Genomic DNA, 19,431 nt, shown 5'->3' with positions numbered 1-19,431 from the left:
CTGTGTGTGTTGTCATTGTTTGAGTGTGCAGTAATACTCATTGCTGTAATTGTGAAGAAAATGTGTCCCTTAAAGAGAAGAAAAACTGAATATAAGCATGCAGGGGAATACAAAAGTGCCAATTAGATCAAATTAAGATTTATGTTCCATCCTTATCTGATTGTCACTGTGACATTTCACTTTAAATATGCCGGAATAAACAACCTCACTATGTACTAAAAGCACAAAATGTGAAAGTGTTTATTATAGAAATTCAAATTGCAGACTATAACTACCTAAACATTTATTCCTCGCTCAAGAAAACACTTTTTCCCAAAGTAGAATCATTTCTGTATAACTCGCTTCCCCAACTCACCTTTCTGAATGAATCACAGGCCACAGGATGCTGAAACAGAGAGAGAGAGAGAGAGAGAGAGAGAGAGAGAGAGAGAGAGAGAGGAAGGAAAACAATAAAAAAATCCCAGCAATGCGAGAAACTGAAACTAAGACATGAAAGATATATAAACAGTACACACGCCTTACTATAACATGAAGCTATCTTAGTACTGTTCACTACTCCTCCAAGGTAAGACCATCTTGTAAATATAGATATTTTAGAAATGAAAAATGTAATTGTTTGAGTATTTGTCTATATAAGTATATATAATGCTGGGTATATATTTTATATACAAGGTATATATTTTTGGTTAGTGTATCATGTGAGCATTTAAAACAAACGACAGCAGGCTATTTTCTTGAAAAGATGCACAGTGGTGTTTATGGTATTCAAAACATAGGGAAACATTTGTAGGTAACATTCTGTTTTTATTTCTTGAACACACTTCAAAATGTATGTCAGACAGCTGCAGTGATTCTGTATATGCATGATAACATCTAATGACACTTCTGCTGTTTATTTGTGTAGAATTGTGTTAGCTTTTGTTGTCAGTAAGATCACGAGGGAACACTGCCATATATTCAGTGAATGAGAAAGAGCTTGACTCACCAGGAAGAAAGTCTGTGACAATGCTGAGCGAATACTTCCAAACCGAAACAATTTTTAAGGAATCAGGACATTTTTGTTTCCATGAACGTGCAGCTGTAGTGTCACTGAATAACACAAGAAAGAAAGCATGAGGATGCCTCGTGGTAGAGGTTGTGGATATGGGTTTTGTTTTTAGAAATATTAGTGGACTTCCTTCCAATGCTTAGTATGCAAATTGCCAGTTAGGTTCCCATAAACAGAACCAGTGTGCTTAACCGGAACGCTGCCATTTGTTGTTGGAAGTGATACTGTGGGTCCCTTTTTTGTGTTAATAAAGATAATAAAAACCTCTGCCTCAATAGAGATTTTTAAGGGGCAGTTAAAGACCCACCTTTTCCGACAGGCCTTCGGGTCGTCGGAGGATGTGAGTTAGTAGCTGTCTTTTATTGGTGTTTTATCGTATGTATTACCTGCTGCTGTTTTATGCCTTTTATTCTACATTGTATAGTTGTACTTTGAATTGTGTCCTGTGTAATGTACTGTAAAGCACTTTGTACATCCGTGTTGAGAAGGGTGCTATATAAATAAAGTTTTACTTACTTACTTGTGTGTCGTTAAATGTTAGCTATTTGATATTTATTAAAGATAATGAGGTGTGAACATCAGATGATCTATAACCATTATCTCTGTTTCAGATGACTCTTTGCTGGCGAGCTCTCTTCCTCCTTTGCTGTGTCCTAAGCTGTGTGCAGTCCTTTTCTGCATCTCCAGTCCTCCAGAGGGGTAAATACAATGACTCCTTTAGCCTCACAAGGTCAACCCGAACTCGTGTCCAGCAGCTGCAGAAGAAATACGTGAGTACTGCACACCACTCCCTGCTCTATAGTTATATAGACAGTACTAGTGTTCTCTTACTAAACAGATGTTTCTATGTTTTTACTTTAATAGAAGGAGCAGCAGTTGGGGAATAAGCACTTCGAGGACAGAAGCCGGCAGTTAAATGACCTGCCATTGCTTTCTACAGATTTCTACAGCTGGCTAAAGCTCACGGTTAGTATTTATTAAAAACAAATAGAAAATCACTGTGATGTATTTCTGCTAAACACATTTTCAAGTTTCATTGTTTTGATCATTTCTCTCCCGCAATCATGAGACATTGTCAAGTCTGCTCTTGCAGAATATAAAACTTGTAAAACTTATTATTATTATTATGATGTAATAATGTGGCCTTCTCTTGTTCAGGACTGGGAACGACTGCACAGTGCGTTTGTGGACATGCAGGCCTATTGGAATAGGCTGGACCGGAAGAGAAAACAGCTGGAGGGGGAGGAGAAAGAGCAGATGGTGTCTCGGGCGGTCGGCACCACCCTACCTCAGAACATCAGGCACGTTCAGCATGACCTGAGGGACCTGATGATCCAAGTCAGCAGCCAGGTATCCACAAGCTCTTTACTGAAACACACTCACATTGTTAACCCCCACATTAAGTATTTTGGAGGAATGACGCCATTGTTTTGATAAATAATACTTTTGTTTTCTTCTCCAGATGAGTTACATGAGGAGTTCTTGGACAAAGCCAACCTTTCCTACACCATTAAACCCTCAAAACGGATCCCAAACGGTTTGGGACAGCAGTGTGGAGGGTTACATCATTCTGCGGGATCTAGACCTTTACCTCACCAGGCTGGCAAGAGACTTCCTGTTTCTGGCTTCGAAAACACACTGATGACTCAGTGCTGAAACAGAACCGTGACGACAAAAAACAGCAAAACGAAGAGAAGGCAATGAGCACTTATTGGGATAATACCCAAGTTATTACTTTAGGAGATCTTATTTTTGCTAGTCACATTTTTTACATGATTTTTTACTGTATGTCTAACGGTTTTCTTGGGTATTTCCCACAGTTTCTGTATCCTCTCTAACTTACAGTTAGCAATAAGCTCCCAGAACAGACAACACTTCCCAACATCCTGTTTTTCCCCTCACTGTACTGGACTTTCCAAAAATATATTTAATTATTTATTGACATATTTATTAACATGTTATTTATTTCAAAGTATTTTTATTTCTCTTACAATAGAGATACAGTGTTAAAACATTATTATATTTTATATTGATAGAATGGAAATTTATTTATGTATGACTGACAATAAAGAGCATTTGAAAAACAGTGAAGACTTCATGTTGTGGTTTTCTTATTATAAAAAAAGATCAGTCAGTTTTGCAACATTGAAGACATTCGTAATAAAGATGCTGCGTATTAATTAATAAGGGAACTTCCTTCTGTTTGAGAATGTGCTTGTGCTGCATTGTGTCAAGATACAAACTAACAAGGACAACTTCTAAAGCGGCAATCCTCCCGTTAGCTAAAAGGATTACCGTTTGACTGGATGCTGTTTTAGGTTTCTTCATGCAGTGTTGATGTGAGGGGCGGTCTGTGGAGGGAAATCAGATTGAACAGTTATCTCCCCAAAATGTTTTTTAATTAAAAGAAAATCCCCTTTCAAAACACATGACTCCAGATCAGTCGCTGACTCACCACCAGCAGATGACCTCGCTTGCCTTTGGCCACCTTCAGCTCCGACCCCCTGACGAAATCAATGAATCCCTCTTTGCCTCGAGCCACGACAAACCTTATGCTGCGGGGGACAAATAAAACACAGGAGGAACAGATGAGTTATAATGGGTTTCCAACAAATAACCATAGAGAAGCAGGCAGGGAAGCCTCACCTGCCCGGGCTGATGTTGACGTAGTTGACTTTGCTGGCCATCATTGATAGTTTAGTCACCACCTCGATCACGTGGTGGCAGTGCAGCACCACATCGCCCTGAGGAACACACAGCTGCATTTAGAGTCGTTTGTCACCGGGAAAAGAGTCATTTCTGAGAGTCCTACTGTACCTTCTGCTTATTGTCCTCGTTGGGCATGTGCAGCACAAACATCCCGTCGCTGAGAGAGCTCACAGAGATACCTGATAAGAGAAAACCTGGCTTAGACTTATTGAACCAAAGAACACAATCACACTGAATTACGTTTGAGACACGTTCTTTAGTCAGTTAGCTGGAAAGGCTTATTTTATAAGATCATTAAACTCTTATAGTTTCACTGCTTTATCTTGTTTTCTTTATCTGAAACTGCTTGGCTCTAATCAAAGCCACCTGATCCATTGACCAAATCTATAGTTTTACATTGCAGAACACAGGAGCTGCTAGTCTTCCGCCGCCTCAGTCATTTGTATGTGTAATTGTGTGACTGTGGTGAAACTAGACTAACCAAACTACAGCTTTAGGGGTGGTACTCCTGTCTGCTTCTCTAAACTGTGTGCATTAAAACATCCATTTCCTGTAAAGCGTCTATGGATAAGTAGCTCATACAATCTCAAACCCCCTCTAAGCAATAACTATGCAAGAGGAATTCTAATGAGCTCAGTAGTGATCATGGATTAAAGGACATCGCTCTATATCTTATCATATATAATAATCAAATTGCCCCCCTCTTTACCTCTCAGAGCAGCGTAGTCGATCCTCTGTTTGATCTTGGTCCTGTCCACCAGCACAGCGAAAGTGTTAGTGAGGAGCAGCTGGCGAGGGCGGGGCTTGAAACCCCTCCTGTCGTACTTTACAACCGTAACGCCGTACTGAGAAGCACAAGAAAGGCGCATTTGTAAAAGCCTGCGGAAAAGTTATGCAGCACTTTTAGAATAATCACACAGGATAAATAAAGGTTAATCCCACCTGCACTTTGTCACTGCCGAGGGTCTGGACAACTTTCAGATTGATCTGCTCGCGTTCTAAACAAAGCAATGGAAAAGTATCTTTTAGAAAGCCTATCTTAACATCTTCTGTATGGTGTTAATTTAGCCACATTAGAGCCAATGTAGGTTGAAAAGGTGTTACAGAGCAACCATGGGAAGAAGGAAACTCAGAAATAATAAAACAAGAAAAAACTCACAAGTTTACTATATATATTATTCCCTGACATTAAAGTCATATTTGAATGAGACAACAACTCAGAAGATTCTTGTTTTTTGTCAAGGAACCTTGTCATAAATTATTAATCTTAGAAAAAACTGAGATTTGTTTTGCAATATTTCTCTTCTCCCCTGGCTCTGTAATGTTTTTCTTTTGTTTAAACCTACAATGGACCTAATACGCTGCCGTAGATTGTAAATACAGAGCTAAATGATGCGTGTATCGACACGTACCCAGCCTGGAGTCCAAAAACAGCCTTCCAACACCCTGAGGGTAGCTGTCTTTCTCATCCTTAAAGATCTCACTGGCGACAACCTTCTGCATCATCTTGAGAAACGTAAGAAAAAACAAGCAAGAGAAAAGAAAATGAGCAGATTTGTTATTTTTGTTCAAAACAAGTTAGGCCATGCCTTCTGCAGTAAGCCTACCTGCTTCTTCCATTCAGGCTGGACTCTATGGCAATACTTTGCGACCATGTTTCTCATCTGAAGCCTCCGCAGGTGGTCAGAGGCCTGTAGAGAACCAAGAGAATTACAATATAGAATTTTCATTATTACTACTTATTAATTATTTGTTATAAGTATGTAATAGTGGGTGCACCTCAATGAGAGAGGGAGGAGGTGTCGGCCAGCTTTTGTCCAAAACGCTCTTGGGCAGGTTTTTCCGTAGGTTCTTGAGGAAGGAGTAGCGCACGTGATCATGGAAATACTCGTTCTCTGGGCAGAATTCCTCATGGCGGTAGATGAAGCCCTTTATTAGCCTGAAATTAAGACAGAGAGAGAAAGAAAAAAAAATGTAATGTAAAAACAAATGAGCTGTACATGCAAAATGTGTCACAAATATTTAGAGAAACAAACATTAACAAAGTATCAGTGAGGCACCTGCGTATTAACTCAGCAGCCTGGCGACGCCTCTTAGCCCTCCTGCGTGCTTTCATCCCCCGCCACCCTGACTGGATCACTATCACTATAAGTACAAATACATGCATGTATTAACCCCGGGACAACTTGTCTTCTCAGTTAAAGAAAACATCAAACAACAACAAGTTACAGACAACAAAAAAACATATAAATCTAAATACATTAACTGAAATGTATACATTTAAAAAAAAGGTATCTTTATGTACATACATTTAACAAAGCTCAAAGGCCCAATATGACAATTGAAGAAAACCCAAAACAAACATATAAAGAAGTAAAAATGTCAATAAACCCCCATCAAACTAAAGTTTGGAAGGCGAAATAAATACGTAATAAACCTGATGTGAGTAGTTATATTTCTTTATAAATGAGCATAGTGACACTGTTCTGTAAGGGAGAGGGGTCAGCAGCAGGGGGCGCTCTGACCTGCTCGTCTGATGCGTTGGTACTTGGCTCTCTCCCTGTAGCCTCTCCAAGACGTCTGCAGTGTCAAAGCTGGGATAAAACACATGTAAGAGAGTTGGACATATATGACAGATAAAGTATAATGCATTTATCCCTTGGGCTTAACTATAACAGTGACAAACTGTAAAATAACAAAGTGATATGTCATGGGGAACACAGATAAGCATGTGTCACATGAAAACGTGGGTGTTATAGAATAATGCTGACAGATCAAAAAGGCTGCCAGAAGTTCTGTGTAAAAAGAATGGAAATAAAAAGCAGCCGCAATATTGCACAGGTCACTTTGTAGACCCTCCAGAAAAACGCGATTCTGCGATCGCAGAATTTACCGCATAATCAGCAAAATGGCGCAGATTTTTAAAAGGCCGCATAATTATCAAAAGGCCGCATAATCCCCGCATTTTTCAACAGAAAGTTGAGAAAAAAAAAACTTAACTCGTCTTGACGTGACGTCATCAGCTCGCGCATCACAGAATGTAAACAACACTGTATAGAGTGAACGTGTGGAGCTCACACGATAGAGAAAACACCAAGATGAAAAAATCTAATCCATCTCATTTACCGACAAACATTTCTACTAAAGACCGGGCAAAAAGTGGGGGGAAATTATTCTGCACCCCGTGCAACTGTGTGTTGNAAGTGGGTGTGTGTGTGAGATTAAAATAGCCCAATTGCTTTTACAATAAATAAACATTGAATGTGTTTAATTGAATAGTAAAGGGGTTTAACGTTAGTGGCAGGTTGTGTGTGAGAGAGAATAAATAAGACAGCCCAATATTTTAAAAAATTGTTATTCTTTTTCCCCGCATATTTCGCAACTTTCCGCATATTTCGCAACTTCCCGCAATTTTACCGCATAAAATCACATAAAACCCCCGCATGTTTAATCGCATAATCGAAGATTTTAGCCCGCATAATCAAGGAATTTAGCCCGCGTTTTTCTGGAGGGTCTAACTTTGTGTTCCTTCCTGTGTTTCATTTTGAGCAGGATTTGGGATGTCTAGGTCAGGCAAAGCATATACAAATGTATTGTTAACAGCTCAGTTGTTTAAGAAAGAGGAAAAGATGATTGTGGATTGGTACTGGCAGATACTCATTATGGTGGAGTATTGGTATGAGACGTTCAAATCCCTAGTCGAGCAAGTTGTTTATTCATTATTTATCCAAAATGATGATTACAGTGAGGTGATATGTTGCCGTTTAATGTTATTAAAGTCATTATTTTATCTTTTTAATTCTCAACTCGCTGTCCTTGCTTACTCACCAATATCTGGCTTTTTTGCTTCCAGTGCATCCTCGGTGTTGAAGAGAGTTTTTGGGAAGCGGATGAAGATTTTTGACCTGCAGATCATAGCCAAAGACATTTATTATCAACACAGCTGTACCATTTCCCTTGTTGAACACTACAATATAAAGTGTTTGCATGAATGTATTAAGTGTGGGTTGTATCCACTAAGCTTCCCCCTGGCAACACATTACCTGCCCAGTTTGTACTCCTCTGCTTTATATCCCAGGTGGTTGACCAGTGTGGAGACACCGTCAGACAGTCTGCCATGCCAGTTGGGCCACGTCTCGGGACAGAGGGGCTTATACCTAAAGTCATTTAAACAAACCATTATAATGACAGTAGGCTGAACATAGAGTACATACATAATGAACAGTCATCGAGGCAGTGAGTTAGAGAGATGTCAGTCACCTCTGCAGGAAGGCTTCAAAGCGACGGCGATAGGCAAAGCCAGCTCTCCTGACCCTCAGGTTCTCCATCAGACCCAGGTACTTCACCTGGTGTCGGACCAGAACTTCATCAAACCTTCCTGCAGGGGGAGATATCATTAACCTCTGACTCATACAAGATTGGCAAATCTGATGGTACTCATTCTATACTATACGAATGATTACATATGGCAAGTCCTCAAAATGATTACTTTATTGGGATCATCCCTAAGAGATTCTTGAGGGTTAACTACGCAGTTCAAATATTAATAGAAGGAAGGAATATGGTAGTTTTACATCCATTTGAAATGGTAAAAAGCAGTTTAGCCATTGTGGAGATATTATATGTCTTAAGTCAATAATTTATATACCTCAAATATTTTGTATGTGTTTTGAAGGATCGGACTTGTTTTCCCTATTTCGGTCTTTTGGGTTATTTTTCCATTTTAGGGATAAACCTTCTTGTTTTCTGATTGTATTTCCTGTGTTAACCACAAGACCTCCTCCATCTTTTTGGAATTAAAATGCCTCAGAAGGTATCGTTTATTCCCCTCCCAGCGGGCTTTTATTGTGAAATCTGTAGTGATTGTTGGGTTTGAGTAAAGCTATGTTGTAGTGATGGCTATGTGGAAATTAACCAGGTAAGCCTTTACAGCTCAGATGTGTTGTGTTTTTCAGAGTCAGCCTTTGAAGACAATATGATTACAAGATGTAAATATCTACCTGGCTGCTTGGCATCATTTGGTTTGATACAGCGCACATAGGACGGCTCTTTAGACATGAGGATCTCCATAAGTTTCGTCAGGCTGTTTTTAAACTGAGTGGCAGCCTAAGAAACAAAACAAAAAGACAAAACAACAGCATTAAACTATGGGGAATTCTCTGTATATTCGTGGGCATGTGTTTGGGTTTTTTCAAGGAGAGAGAGGCTTCATTGGCGTCTTCATTAACAATGTTGACAGAGATAGAGAGAGAAAGAGAGATTCTCACCATCTCCGGGCGTTTCTGGTCTATCGCTTCCTCCTTGCGGAAGCAGTGACTCAGGATCTGGTTGTCTGACTGACACATGACCTGAACAGAGACCAAACCACACAACCACATGTCAACACGGAACTCCCCCCCCACCTCCTATTCCTCTTCACTCAGGAGACTGAGGATTTCGAAGGCTGTGGTGAGATTCTACCTTTCATTATTCTCACCTCTTTCAGGTTCCTGTTCAGCAAATCATTGTTCTTGTCTAGGAAACCTATACCAGATAAAGAAAAACACAGACATTTGTCAATAAGGACTGGAATAAATGCATGAAGACAAATAATCATCTGGGCCCAGGAGTTCAAATCAATTTTATCCCTATCTGATCAGATCAGATTTGGATTTTGGGGAGTTCAAAACCAAAAAACAGGATTAGGATCACTTTGATATCCGATCAGATCAGGAAATCCAATCCAAGCTTTAATCCCAACAAACTGGATTATCCTGAGCCCACCAGAGGGGTGGATTTCCAGTGGATTACCAGAGCAAAATGTACTGTACAATTTATTTTAAAATATGTTTCAATTGAAATAAGATGGCAACGTTTGTCAACTGAAATAATACACAATTTTTAGCCTTCATGGGAAATCAATTTTATTTTTCATTTTTTGGTCACGTTTGTGGTGGCCTATTTTGTTTTCAACCAGATGTAGATGATATAAATGTTTATGCTCATAAAAGTATCACAACAAATATTGTCAATCACAAATTAAATTTTGATTAAAGAAATAATATCTTCAACAAAAATAATGTCCATTAATTTGTCATCACCTTTCAAAAGTAATTGCCGACGACTGACGTCTCTGCAATGTGGTCTCTTGTCTTCCTTGTATTATTTTTCATGTCCACTAGATGGCGATCGGTAGGATTATAGCACTGATATTCAGGATCTAGTCATCTTGAAAAATCGTAATCTGGATCAGGCTGATCCGATCCTGAATTGCTTTGAACTCCAGGGACAAAATTTGGCCGACTTGTCTGATCCTGGATCACAAAAAATGGGATTTCAAAATCTGATCGGATCTGATTGAGATTAAAAGTTTTGAACTCCTGGGCCCTGGTTATTGAAAAGCCCATCTCACCATTGACATTGTAGTTGACCTCTCCAGCGTAGTGCAGCAGCCTGAACTCCTCCCTGCTCATCACCCTGCGAGTCTTTCCATTGGCCAACTTGTGACTGAAAGACACACACAGAGAAGTTCTAACATGCACTGCTGGTACAAGAAGCTGTGGATAATAAAGTATTTGTACTGTATGTCTTGATGATATTTGATACAAGATGATGCTCACGTGACGAAATGGGGATGGCCGCCCAGTGTGTCTTCCAACTTCTCGAGAAAGGAGACATCGCAGGTCTCTCCAGGTCTCAGACACTCCTCATCCTAAAAAAAAAAGTATTTAACTTCACCCACAGTGACAGAGACAACATCGTGTACAGACAAACCTATAAAGTTGTTATACGTACCAGAATGGAGATGATGCCTTTGTGCTTCTCCTCGATCAGGTCACAAATTATCTTGTTGTCAAAGTATTGCACAGTCTCCCACTGACATTAAAGGTAGAACAACGTAGTGTAAGCATAGTAATGTATGTCAAAATATATCACGTTTTATTTGTCTTGACCACTCAACTCACTGCAATTCCCTCTGTCTCGTACTCCTCCTGCTCAGATCTCAGGGTGAGCTCAATGAACAGCTGCTGGAGCTTCTCGTTGCAGTAGTTGATGCAGAACTGCTCAAAGCTGAGGGGAGAAATGGAAGGGAATGAGGCCACTTGCATGCTAGAGTTATGTATAAGCTTTGTGCAATCGGGACAATATGAGACTGTGAAGCAGATTAAGGTGTAACAGAGAATGGAAATGAATAAAGCGCATACCTATTGTGCTGTAGGACCTCAAAGCCGTAGATATCTAGAAGCCCTATGACAGAGCAGCCCTTACCGCTGTGGTAGATTTCCTCCTGTATAATGTACATTACAGAACATGCAATGGTAAACAAAATAACAGTTTGGTAGCCCATAAGTGACTTCATGAAAATGATATTGTTCAAATAGGTATAGACTTGCATTTTTATTTGGACTTCAATATTGCTTGCAAAACTGTAAAATCAGGTTATATATTACACCTCCAATGTCAGATTTGAAGAAACATTTGAATATTGTCAAATCGGAGTGTAACTTTTAAAATAAGATGTCAAACAGCTTTTCATTTTATTTGAATATGGTCATAGAAAGCCCATTCGAGTGTGTGCATGTTCTTATGAAAAATGAATTATTGCTTTTTTATTTTTAAATCAAATAGCACATACATGTGTGAAAAATGTTATATTGTGGAATTAGATATTACATTTCAAGTCCACATTATTATTTAAAAAGTCCCCTAAGGGCTTCCGTACGGACAGCCTCACAACATGATGGGGGGATTTGAGTTACTGCACCTTCAGAGCCAGCGACTGGTTGATCTTCTCCACCAACCAGGTGAAGGTCCGACCGTACACGGCCTTGGCTAAGGCATCGCGGGCAGACACCGCCTGCTCAAAACTGAGTGGGGTGATCATCTGTAAAGCACGGATGCAAGCACAAAACACATTTATTAAACAACACAACACACACTGAATAAGAGAAAACACGAGGATCAAGGACACTATGACGTCACCTCCTCTCCTTTGGCAGTGAGTTTCTTGTGAGTGAGTGCCTCCCCGAGGGCCGAGCCATCGACACCCAGCAGCTGGAAAAAAAACACATCTGGTCTCAGCTCGGACTTTCTGCAAATGTTTTTGCATATTTGAACATCTGATAATACCAGTGAGACCGTTCTGACCTTTGTGAGGTTTGTTATCTTAGTCTCGTTGGTGATGTAAGTTTCTCCCTCCTCGCCTTCCCCAAACTGAGTGTTTCCCAGGTGGAGAACACTTGCGATGATGTTCAGCAATTTCTGAGGTCAGACACAGGAAGGACAGTTAACAAAAACCTCACAGATGAACGATCTGTTCTTTAACTCAAATCAATGTCTGGAAGGTCACTGAGAATATTAATAACATCCATCAGAACCAGAGAAAGTGTGCTTTACGTAAAAAAAAATTCTTTTTAAAACAACTCTCATATTAAATAGTCAACACAAATGCTTAAGTAAGCAAGTTTACTTGAACAATAAAAATATTCAAAATGTTGCATACTAAAAAAGAATTTTGAGTATACAAATTATTTGTAAAATAACCATTTAAACTGCACAGGGTCCTGTGGTTTAAACTGTTTTGAATTTGTTTATGATGATGGGAAATGTGATGCGATGAGGCCAAGGGAAAGAATGAAGGATATTAAACAGTACACATATTGATGGTGGAAAATAATATTCCCATTATTATGCAAAATAAAAGAACATTGAATGTATTAAATCCAATCCATCAATGTGTTCTACATAATTTGACTGAATTTTTATGAATGACTATATGAAGAATTTATAAAAAATGGATACTTCCCCTCTAACCAACTGCCTTTATGTGACAAAAAAACCTATAAATTGTCATTTAAAGTATTCCACTTAGCGTGTTAAACCAGAGATTATTAGTTAAAAACAAAACAGTTATTTTGTAGCGTGCATTCAGGTCAAACTCATTCCAGGCGGTGACTGCTTCTCACCTGCACCTCTTCCTCTGTGAAGCCAATAACGGACAGCGCCTTCATCACGACTTTCCAATTATTCTTGTCACTGACGGAGCTGAGTCTTGGACAGTTTCCCTGAACAAGACGATTAAACATTACAGCACAACTGATGGAACAATTGCATTGACCTCAGTTTGAAAACAAGCAAATAACCTGCACCACACACACCTTTACCAGATATTGGTAGCTCTGAGGGTTTCTCTCCAGGCCCAGCGTGGTGAGCAGGTCGTCCTCCCCTCCGTCCAGCAGCTGGTAAAAGATGTGAAAGTTCCTCTCGCCGTGGTTCTGGTGAATCACACGGGACTTCTCCAGCAGGTAGTTCAGGATGTGACCGCCTACTGGTGCCCCCTATAGGAGAAGTTACAGAAAAACAGCAACTATTAAAAGCAGGCTCAAAAGTCTGAGCTTCTATTAATGGTATAACTAACTGGTGTTATCAGTATGATTTAAGCACATATGATTTCTATAAAAGTTTGAGGAATGAGGGAGTGTTTACCCTAAAGTCAAACTGGACATCCATGTATTTTCCGAAGCGGCTGGAGTTGTCGTTCCTAAATGTTTTGGCGTTCCCAAATGCCTGAGCAAAGCAAACAAGCCAGGAAATTAGAGGGAGGAAGGGAAATTAAGAGCAACAATAGAACAAAATCGAACAATATTTACAAATAAAGAACAAGCAAAGGTCCGGATGGTATCATAAAAAGCTAAAAGTCTAAATACACTGGGCTTTCAACTGTAATGTTGTTTGTTGAGTCAACAGAAGAAATACCTCCAGGACGGGGTTGGACTGCAGCAGGCGTTCACCGAGGGCAGGCATCTGATCGTTGGTGGGGCAGGTGACGGCGTAGTACAGAAGGATCTTCTTGGACGCCTCTGTTTTACCCGCTCCACTCTCACCTGATATCAGAATACACTGGTCCTTCCTCTCGGTCCGCATGGCCCGGTAAGTGTTGTCGGACAAAGCATAGCTGAGGGGGAAAAACAACAACAGATCAATAAGCTGAAACTTTGTGGAATAAAGTCACACACACACTTGCCTGTGACTTAACCATTTCTTGATTTGATAAGAAGTGTTTAGTGGTGGAGCCTTTGCCCACTGAGCTCTATTTCTCTGGAATAATCTCTGTTCATCATTTTAAATGAACGCTGAAAATAAATAGGTTGTTCTGTTTAATATGATCTCTCTAATACCGTCAGCTGGGTCACCCGAATCACAGCCAAACAATCCTGTTATGATTATATGATCGCTGTTTTAAAAAAAAAAGAATCTTAGCCTTGCTTAATCTGCTTGACATATTAACATTATGAGGTGAGTGGTTGATTAATCTTGTATGCAATAGTGTGTCTTTTCTTTCCTGAGAGATTCTGGATAACGTCTAATGTAAATAAACTCAAATTGATGTTAAACTGAATTTGAAATTGAATACATCCGTCAAATGGATTAAATACAACTTTTTTTTCTTTTTTCTGTAATGATAGATTAAAATGTAAAGTCAGTAGTTTACATGCTTGTTATTTTAAATATATTTGTAAAACAACATTTTCTTACGGATTGTAACAACATGATAGATTTAAAAATGTTTAAGAGGCAAATGCATTACATTCAGAATGTTTGGACATTTATTCTGTTAATAATATGAAGGCATTTAGAGTCGAAACAATTAATATATCAAGGGACTGACAAGAAAACAGTAGATCATTTGATATGGAAATAATGTATAAGTTGTGTCCCTAAAATTATTGAGCTACATGTGGAGGTTTAATTACTAAAGAAACATATTTCTCATGCATGCCTCAATAAATCCTGTTTGAGAATACATTTAGCAATATATTTGTCTCAGCATACTGTGTGATTATTAGCTGGGCAGTTTCCAGCAGAGGCCTTAAACATTAATGTGTGAGGACCATGAGGGGACTCACATGTGCGGCGATATCTCGTAGAAGCTGACTCCTCTGTAGCGCTCCATCTGCTGCTTGGAGTAAATCTCCAGCTCTTTGTAAGGGTTCACCGACACCAAAACCGAGCCAATATACGTCTGCGGCAAAACATTAGATCACATTTTAAAATGTGTCACCAACACCAGCTGAAGTGTTTTGGAACATGTGAAGGAAAATTGGCTTCATTACATAGATGAGGTTTTCCCCAAAGCGTCTCCGTAGGTTCTCAATGAAGGCCGCCTCACTGTTGTAGTTTTCCAGCAAGACAAAGTCCTGCACCCCCACCCTGTCCCGGGCCGTCAAAGCGCTCTCCATCACCAGGCGCACTCTGCCTTCAATATCCACCTCCTGCAGGAAGAGCGACAAGAGGAACATGACAGAAATGAAGCACCTCAGTCACACTTTCCAGAACATGCATTTTCAACACTTTCATAGGGAATCTGCCAAGAGCAACAGAAAATGTTCACTGATAACTGATTATTTTCAACAATTGACAACTATTAGGCCTGGAGGAATTTTTTTTTTTGTGGCAAAATTGAAAGAAGTAGCTTTTTTGATTTTTCATTGACGTTATTTTTACAAAGCTTACACTCTTGTAAAGATGATTCCCACCTCCTACAGATCTTCCTGGTAGTAGGTACACATTATAAAACAATGGTTTTAGTTAAACGCTTGTATCTTCTAAAGCAGGGCTTACTCAACACAATTCCACTTACATTTCATTTAGCTGACACTTTTGTTCATAGCCACTTACAATAAGTACATTCAATCATGAGGTTACAAGTTAATTACAGCAAAGTACATTAGCTTCAAAAAGGCCAAAGTGCTACATACAAAAAATAGAAGAGTTTGGTAAAACTCATAACCTCATATTTGTTTTTGTTTCTTAATTAGTTTTGCTTATTGTACTAAATAATCAAAGAGATTTATTAAATAAAATGTTTAGCAGTACTGCAGAGAAAAGATGACTGTTCTTGATGTTAACCATATACTGCCTGTATAAAGCTGTGAACTCTTCCAATATATGCAATAACTACTGTAGACCAGCAGGGGGCAGAACAGGCCTTATCCCATTTATTCTGAGGCATGATACATTCACCCAGTTTAGAAAGGTTTTACATCTGGCGCAGTGCTCATAACAATAATTGCCACATAATTATATTACAAGATAGAATCTTTGAGAGACACCTTCAAAATATCAGGGCAAATGTCTCCAGACTTACTGGCCTCATCACCAAACTACACTCAAAAGAAGAACAGCTCTACTAAGCCATGCCAAGATTAAACAATGAAGACATTTAAGGAATCCAAATGATAAACCGACAGGGTAGACTCCTCTATGATACAATAGTGAGATAGTCATGTATGTACAGTACACACAGCTTTATATCACCAGTTGGGATTTAAGGAAAGTATGTTTACATGTCAACCACAATGTGATGGCCAACATTATAGCGCAGACAGGAAATAATAACCCTCTAACCAGAGAGGAATTCTCAGATATACCCTAAGGTAAGATATTAACCGCATCCACATTCATGCAAAGAGATCAAACTGTCAGCAGTTAATACTCACTGATGATAATAATCCAGACAAACAGTCCAGTGTGTAATCAATGCACTACACCCCAGCGAACCAGCTGCACTCTACTCCAGTATCAAAGGTACATTTATGAGAGAAGCCCTGCCGTTTTCCTTAACACATTTGAAAAAAAAACAAGCAGAAGTGGAACAAAGGGGCTAGACTTCCACAGGACTTCTGTTTTTCTTGAATGCACGAGCCTCTCAAGGGTCTCATTTGGCAGCTTCATGCCGGTAAAAGGTCATTATCTCTGAGAACTGGATGCAGGAAAACCCTTTTCAAAACAAGAGGACAACAGTGGAACACAGCCAAAGCGCGAGAGCAAAGGAAAGTCAGTGGACTCTTCCACTGCGGCCCCTCCTCTCTGCTTCACCTTGGAGTATTGTTCTCCCACTCCTGCAGGTGGGCTTCCTACAGATAGTAATTAAAGCTCACAGATTTTCCAAAGGATACAACGAAGGAATGTGAGGGTCATGTTTAGGGCAGCGCTCAGTGGATGCCACTAAATGTTTCTGTGTTGTGTGTCGCCGGCTGTGCTTTTATAACAAACACTGAAGATACTGTGTTTCTGCATTCATAGCCAGGAAGACATTTGAATGTGTCCTTACTCAACTTCAGGTGCTGAGGATGAAATGAAGCTGTGGTCAATCACAACTATTACTCGATCAACATAATCACCAACTATTTTGACATGTGTTTATTGTTAAAGTTCTTTTTTCATGCCAAAATGGCAGAAAATAAAAAATGTCCGCCTCTTTAACTTCAGGATTTTCAGTTTTTTGGATGTTTAATATCATATTAAACTGAATTTATGTTGGTTTTGTACTAACAAAATGACACATTTAAAGACATCAACTTGGACTTTGAGAAACTTGGATTTACTGTTTTCACAAATGTCTTGCATTTTACAGACCAAAACAATTAATCGATTGATGGAGAAAATTATCAAATGTTACATTTTAAATTTAAAAATGTCAGCTAACATAACAATGTGTGAAGTTGTATTCTGTACCCCCTCCTCCCCTTTTGATTTTATTGTTGGTACTAAAATATGTTAATATTAAAAGTTTATTTTTTCTCTTGTCTTCCACAAGAATACTAACTTTCTTAAATGAAACCTTTATTGATTCATGTGATTGCTGCTTATGAAATATAATGTCACAAAGCTCAATGTGGGCTGGTACAGTATTATGGATCTTATAAAGAAATTCCTCCATGTGTTCAGCAGACACATCAACCCTCACAGTGGTTGACGCTGAACAGTAATGCATGCCTCTGAACTGTGACAGGTTGCTTTGGCATGAAACGTTCATTCCACCTCCTCAGATCTCATTTCTTGTATGATCATCTGTGATTATTATAATCATTAAGATGTACAGTAGCTTCTGTGCTGGCACTGTCTGTGCAACACCGCGCCTTCCAATGTCTGAAACATCTAATGTGAACTAACATCAGACCTCCCAAACACTGTTTTCTTTTAGGACTAAAAAACACAGCAAACATTGTTTTCAATAATCTATCCCTCAGCAGTCATGGGTTATATTTTTTATTCACGATTTTATCGACATCACATGTGGAACCCATTCATTTTTAATGTGGAGAAGCCTCATCCAAAACATGTTTACCTCTACCGCTGGAGTAGAGGAAATCTTAAAGGAAGTTAAAATAATGGAACTGGAGACAGATCACCTACATTACTACAGGTCTGGGATGGAGATATAAGCAGGATATAAAGTCATCCTTGCAGCTCTGTTGTCAGAGAACTGACCCGAGGCCCTGTTGTTACAGAGTGGGGGTCTGATCTAACTTTACGGAGCTTTACAGGGGATTTGACTCAGAGTGGTGGTGAGCTTCAGTGAAATGCAGGTTTGTGGCTGCAGCAGCAGTGACATCCAGAGAGGAGGCTCACCCTCAGTGGGACTTGGCTCCAGGCCCCATGACTAAGCTCTGCTGGGCCGACTACATTCGGATTGTCTTCCTTATAAGGCCGGCCCCTCCACTCTGTCCCAGGGCGAGCTGCTCTGGTACCACAGCTGGCTCTCTATGTGCCAGTAATGCTAACGGTGGAAAAATACCAAGTTTACCCTCTTTAGGTTGCTTGGGTTATATCTTAAACAAAAACCAAAATATGCAATGACTCATGCACTAAAAAAAAGAAAAGGAAAACAAATCTCTAAGTGACTCATTGTTCTGTTTTGCTTTTCCCTCCATGAGAGACAAAGTGAATTGGTGGATCGGATCTTGTGCTTCACTGTCTAAGCACACCAGAACAAAATCCAGTGTGCAGCCCTTAACATGAAAAAACATAACAAGGAGCATCATGGTAGTCAGGATCTTACCCTGCCTTGGTATCTCATCCTGTCCTGTTGTTGTTGGAAGACCTCTGATCCGGTGGTCCCCCCCAGGCTGGCGCTCCTCCTCCTGTGTCAGGCAGAATCCTCAACTCGATCTTCTCATCCACCTTTGCAACAGACTTCAACTTATCTTCTCTTTTCTCCCCCACGTCGGTCACTTTCTCACTCCCTCTCAGCTTTGGTCTCCACGTCTTTCCCCTTCTCCGTTTGGCTCCCCTCTGAGGACAGAGCAGACGCACTTAGGCCAAAACACAAACAGCTCCTCTTGTTTATACATTCACTTCATCTTCCCTCCTTTGACAGCTCAAGTAAATGCCTACCTCTCCGTAAGTCCTTCTCCTTCCCTCTAAATTACATTGCATGAAACAAGGGCAGGAACTCCACTCACACGTCACGCACACACAAAAAAAAAGTGAAGGGAAAGTAAGCTGCTGGTGAGAGCCAGTGAATCAGAGCCGAGAGGGTTTGGAAAAAAGTGCTAAGAGCCCCAAACTAAAAACATGTAATCACTGTGCAGCTATATAAAAAGGGGAAAAAACACAACTCACATGAGGAGACCTCACTACATTCTTTCTTTCATTCCCTCCCTGTTTAGTTGGCTCCCTCCCTTTTCTCCCACAAGCTGAGACAGAGACATGGGATGTGAGTTATGGAAGTGTTTCACCAGCAACACTGACGGTCTCCTAGTGACAGTCTTTCACCATCATCATAACATCACCCTGCAGATATTCAAAAGGCTGTTATTATTCTGATAATAGTCTGGTCCTCCATAATCCCAAAAGTGTGTAATGTTGTCCAAACCCCATTCAAAATACAACCTAATATGAATTCTATA

The 19,431-nt window shown here is 39.8% G+C and overlaps 2 protein-coding genes across 6 annotated transcripts; one reads left to right on the top strand and one right to left on the bottom strand.

Moving 5' to 3' along the window:
- Positions 1-356: 356 nt before the first annotated feature.
- On the top strand, positions 357-3,000 carry LOC104954503 (uncharacterized). Its single transcript, XM_010781621.1, has 5 exons — positions 357-565; positions 1,660-1,818; positions 1,913-2,014; positions 2,207-2,398; positions 2,511-3,000. The coding sequence occupies exons 2-5, from the start codon at positions 1,660-1,662 to the stop codon at positions 2,688-2,690; spliced, it is 633 nt and encodes a 210-aa protein (XP_010779923.1). The 5' UTR covers positions 357-565; the 3' UTR covers positions 2,691-3,000.
- A 27-nt stretch (positions 3,001-3,027) lies between these two features.
- Positions 3,028-19,125, bottom strand: myo1ca (myosin Ic, paralog a). Of its 5 annotated transcripts, none has more exons than XM_010781588.1 (33): positions 18,917-19,125; positions 18,582-18,814; positions 14,851-15,009; positions 14,644-14,759; positions 13,493-13,691; positions 13,223-13,303; positions 12,895-13,074; positions 12,703-12,801; positions 11,885-11,998; positions 11,720-11,791; positions 11,502-11,621; positions 10,942-11,024; positions 10,702-10,807; positions 10,532-10,612; positions 10,357-10,448; positions 10,149-10,243; positions 9,234-9,280; positions 9,025-9,105; positions 8,758-8,863; positions 8,018-8,135; positions 7,801-7,914; positions 7,586-7,662; positions 6,283-6,351; positions 5,818-5,902; positions 5,537-5,696; positions 5,365-5,448; positions 5,170-5,263; positions 4,700-4,755; positions 4,467-4,602; positions 3,866-3,936; positions 3,695-3,792; positions 3,504-3,603; positions 3,028-3,399 (listed from the first exon to the last, which is right to left on the bottom strand). In XM_010781588.1, the coding sequence occupies exons 2-33, from the start codon at positions 18,597-18,599 to the stop codon at positions 3,373-3,375; spliced, it is 3,138 nt and encodes a 1,045-aa protein (XP_010779890.1). In that variant the 5' UTR covers positions 18,600-18,814; positions 18,917-19,125; the 3' UTR covers positions 3,028-3,372. The 5 variants fall into 5 exon arrangements, with proteins under 5 accessions (XP_010779890.1, XP_010779898.1, XP_010779881.1 ...); XM_010781596.1 differs by having other exon boundaries at positions 18,985-19,125; XM_010781604.1 differs by having other exon boundaries at positions 3,034-3,159; positions 3,344-3,399; positions 18,582-19,125.
- Between the last annotated feature and the right edge of the window lie 306 nt (positions 19,126-19,431).

Source organism: Notothenia coriiceps, unplaced genomic scaffold (assembly GCF_000735185.1).
Source record: "Notothenia coriiceps isolate Sejong01 unplaced genomic scaffold, NC01 NC01_scaffold00000493, whole genome shotgun sequence".
NCBI classification, from domain to species: Eukaryota; Metazoa; Chordata; class Actinopteri; order Perciformes; family Nototheniidae; genus Notothenia; species Notothenia coriiceps.
This window is presented reverse-complemented; position numbering and strand designations above follow the sequence as displayed.

Excerpts from the sequence above, each read along its gene's own strand:
- myo1ca (XM_010781579.1), bottom strand. Across the intron at positions 6,352-7,585 it reads AGCAAAAAAGCCAGATATTG|CTTTGACACTGCAGACGTCT; the intron begins GTGAGTAAGCAA and ends GTTTTATCCCAG. Across the intron at positions 5,697-5,817 it reads GCTGCTGAGTTAATACGCAG|GCTAATAAAGGGCTTCATCT; the intron begins GTGCCTCACTGA and ends TCTTAATTTCAG.
- LOC104954503 (XM_010781621.1), top strand. The coding sequence starts at position 1,660 with ATGACTCTTTGCTGGCGAGCTCTCTTCCTCCTTTGCTGTGTCCTAAGC. Across the intron at positions 1,819-1,912 it reads AGCAGCTGCAGAAGAAATAC|AAGGAGCAGCAGTTGGGGAA; the intron begins GTGAGTACTGCA and ends TTACTTTAATAG. Across the intron at positions 2,399-2,510 it reads TGATCCAAGTCAGCAGCCAG|ATGAGTTACATGAGGAGTTC; the intron begins GTATCCACAAGC and ends TTTCTTCTCCAG.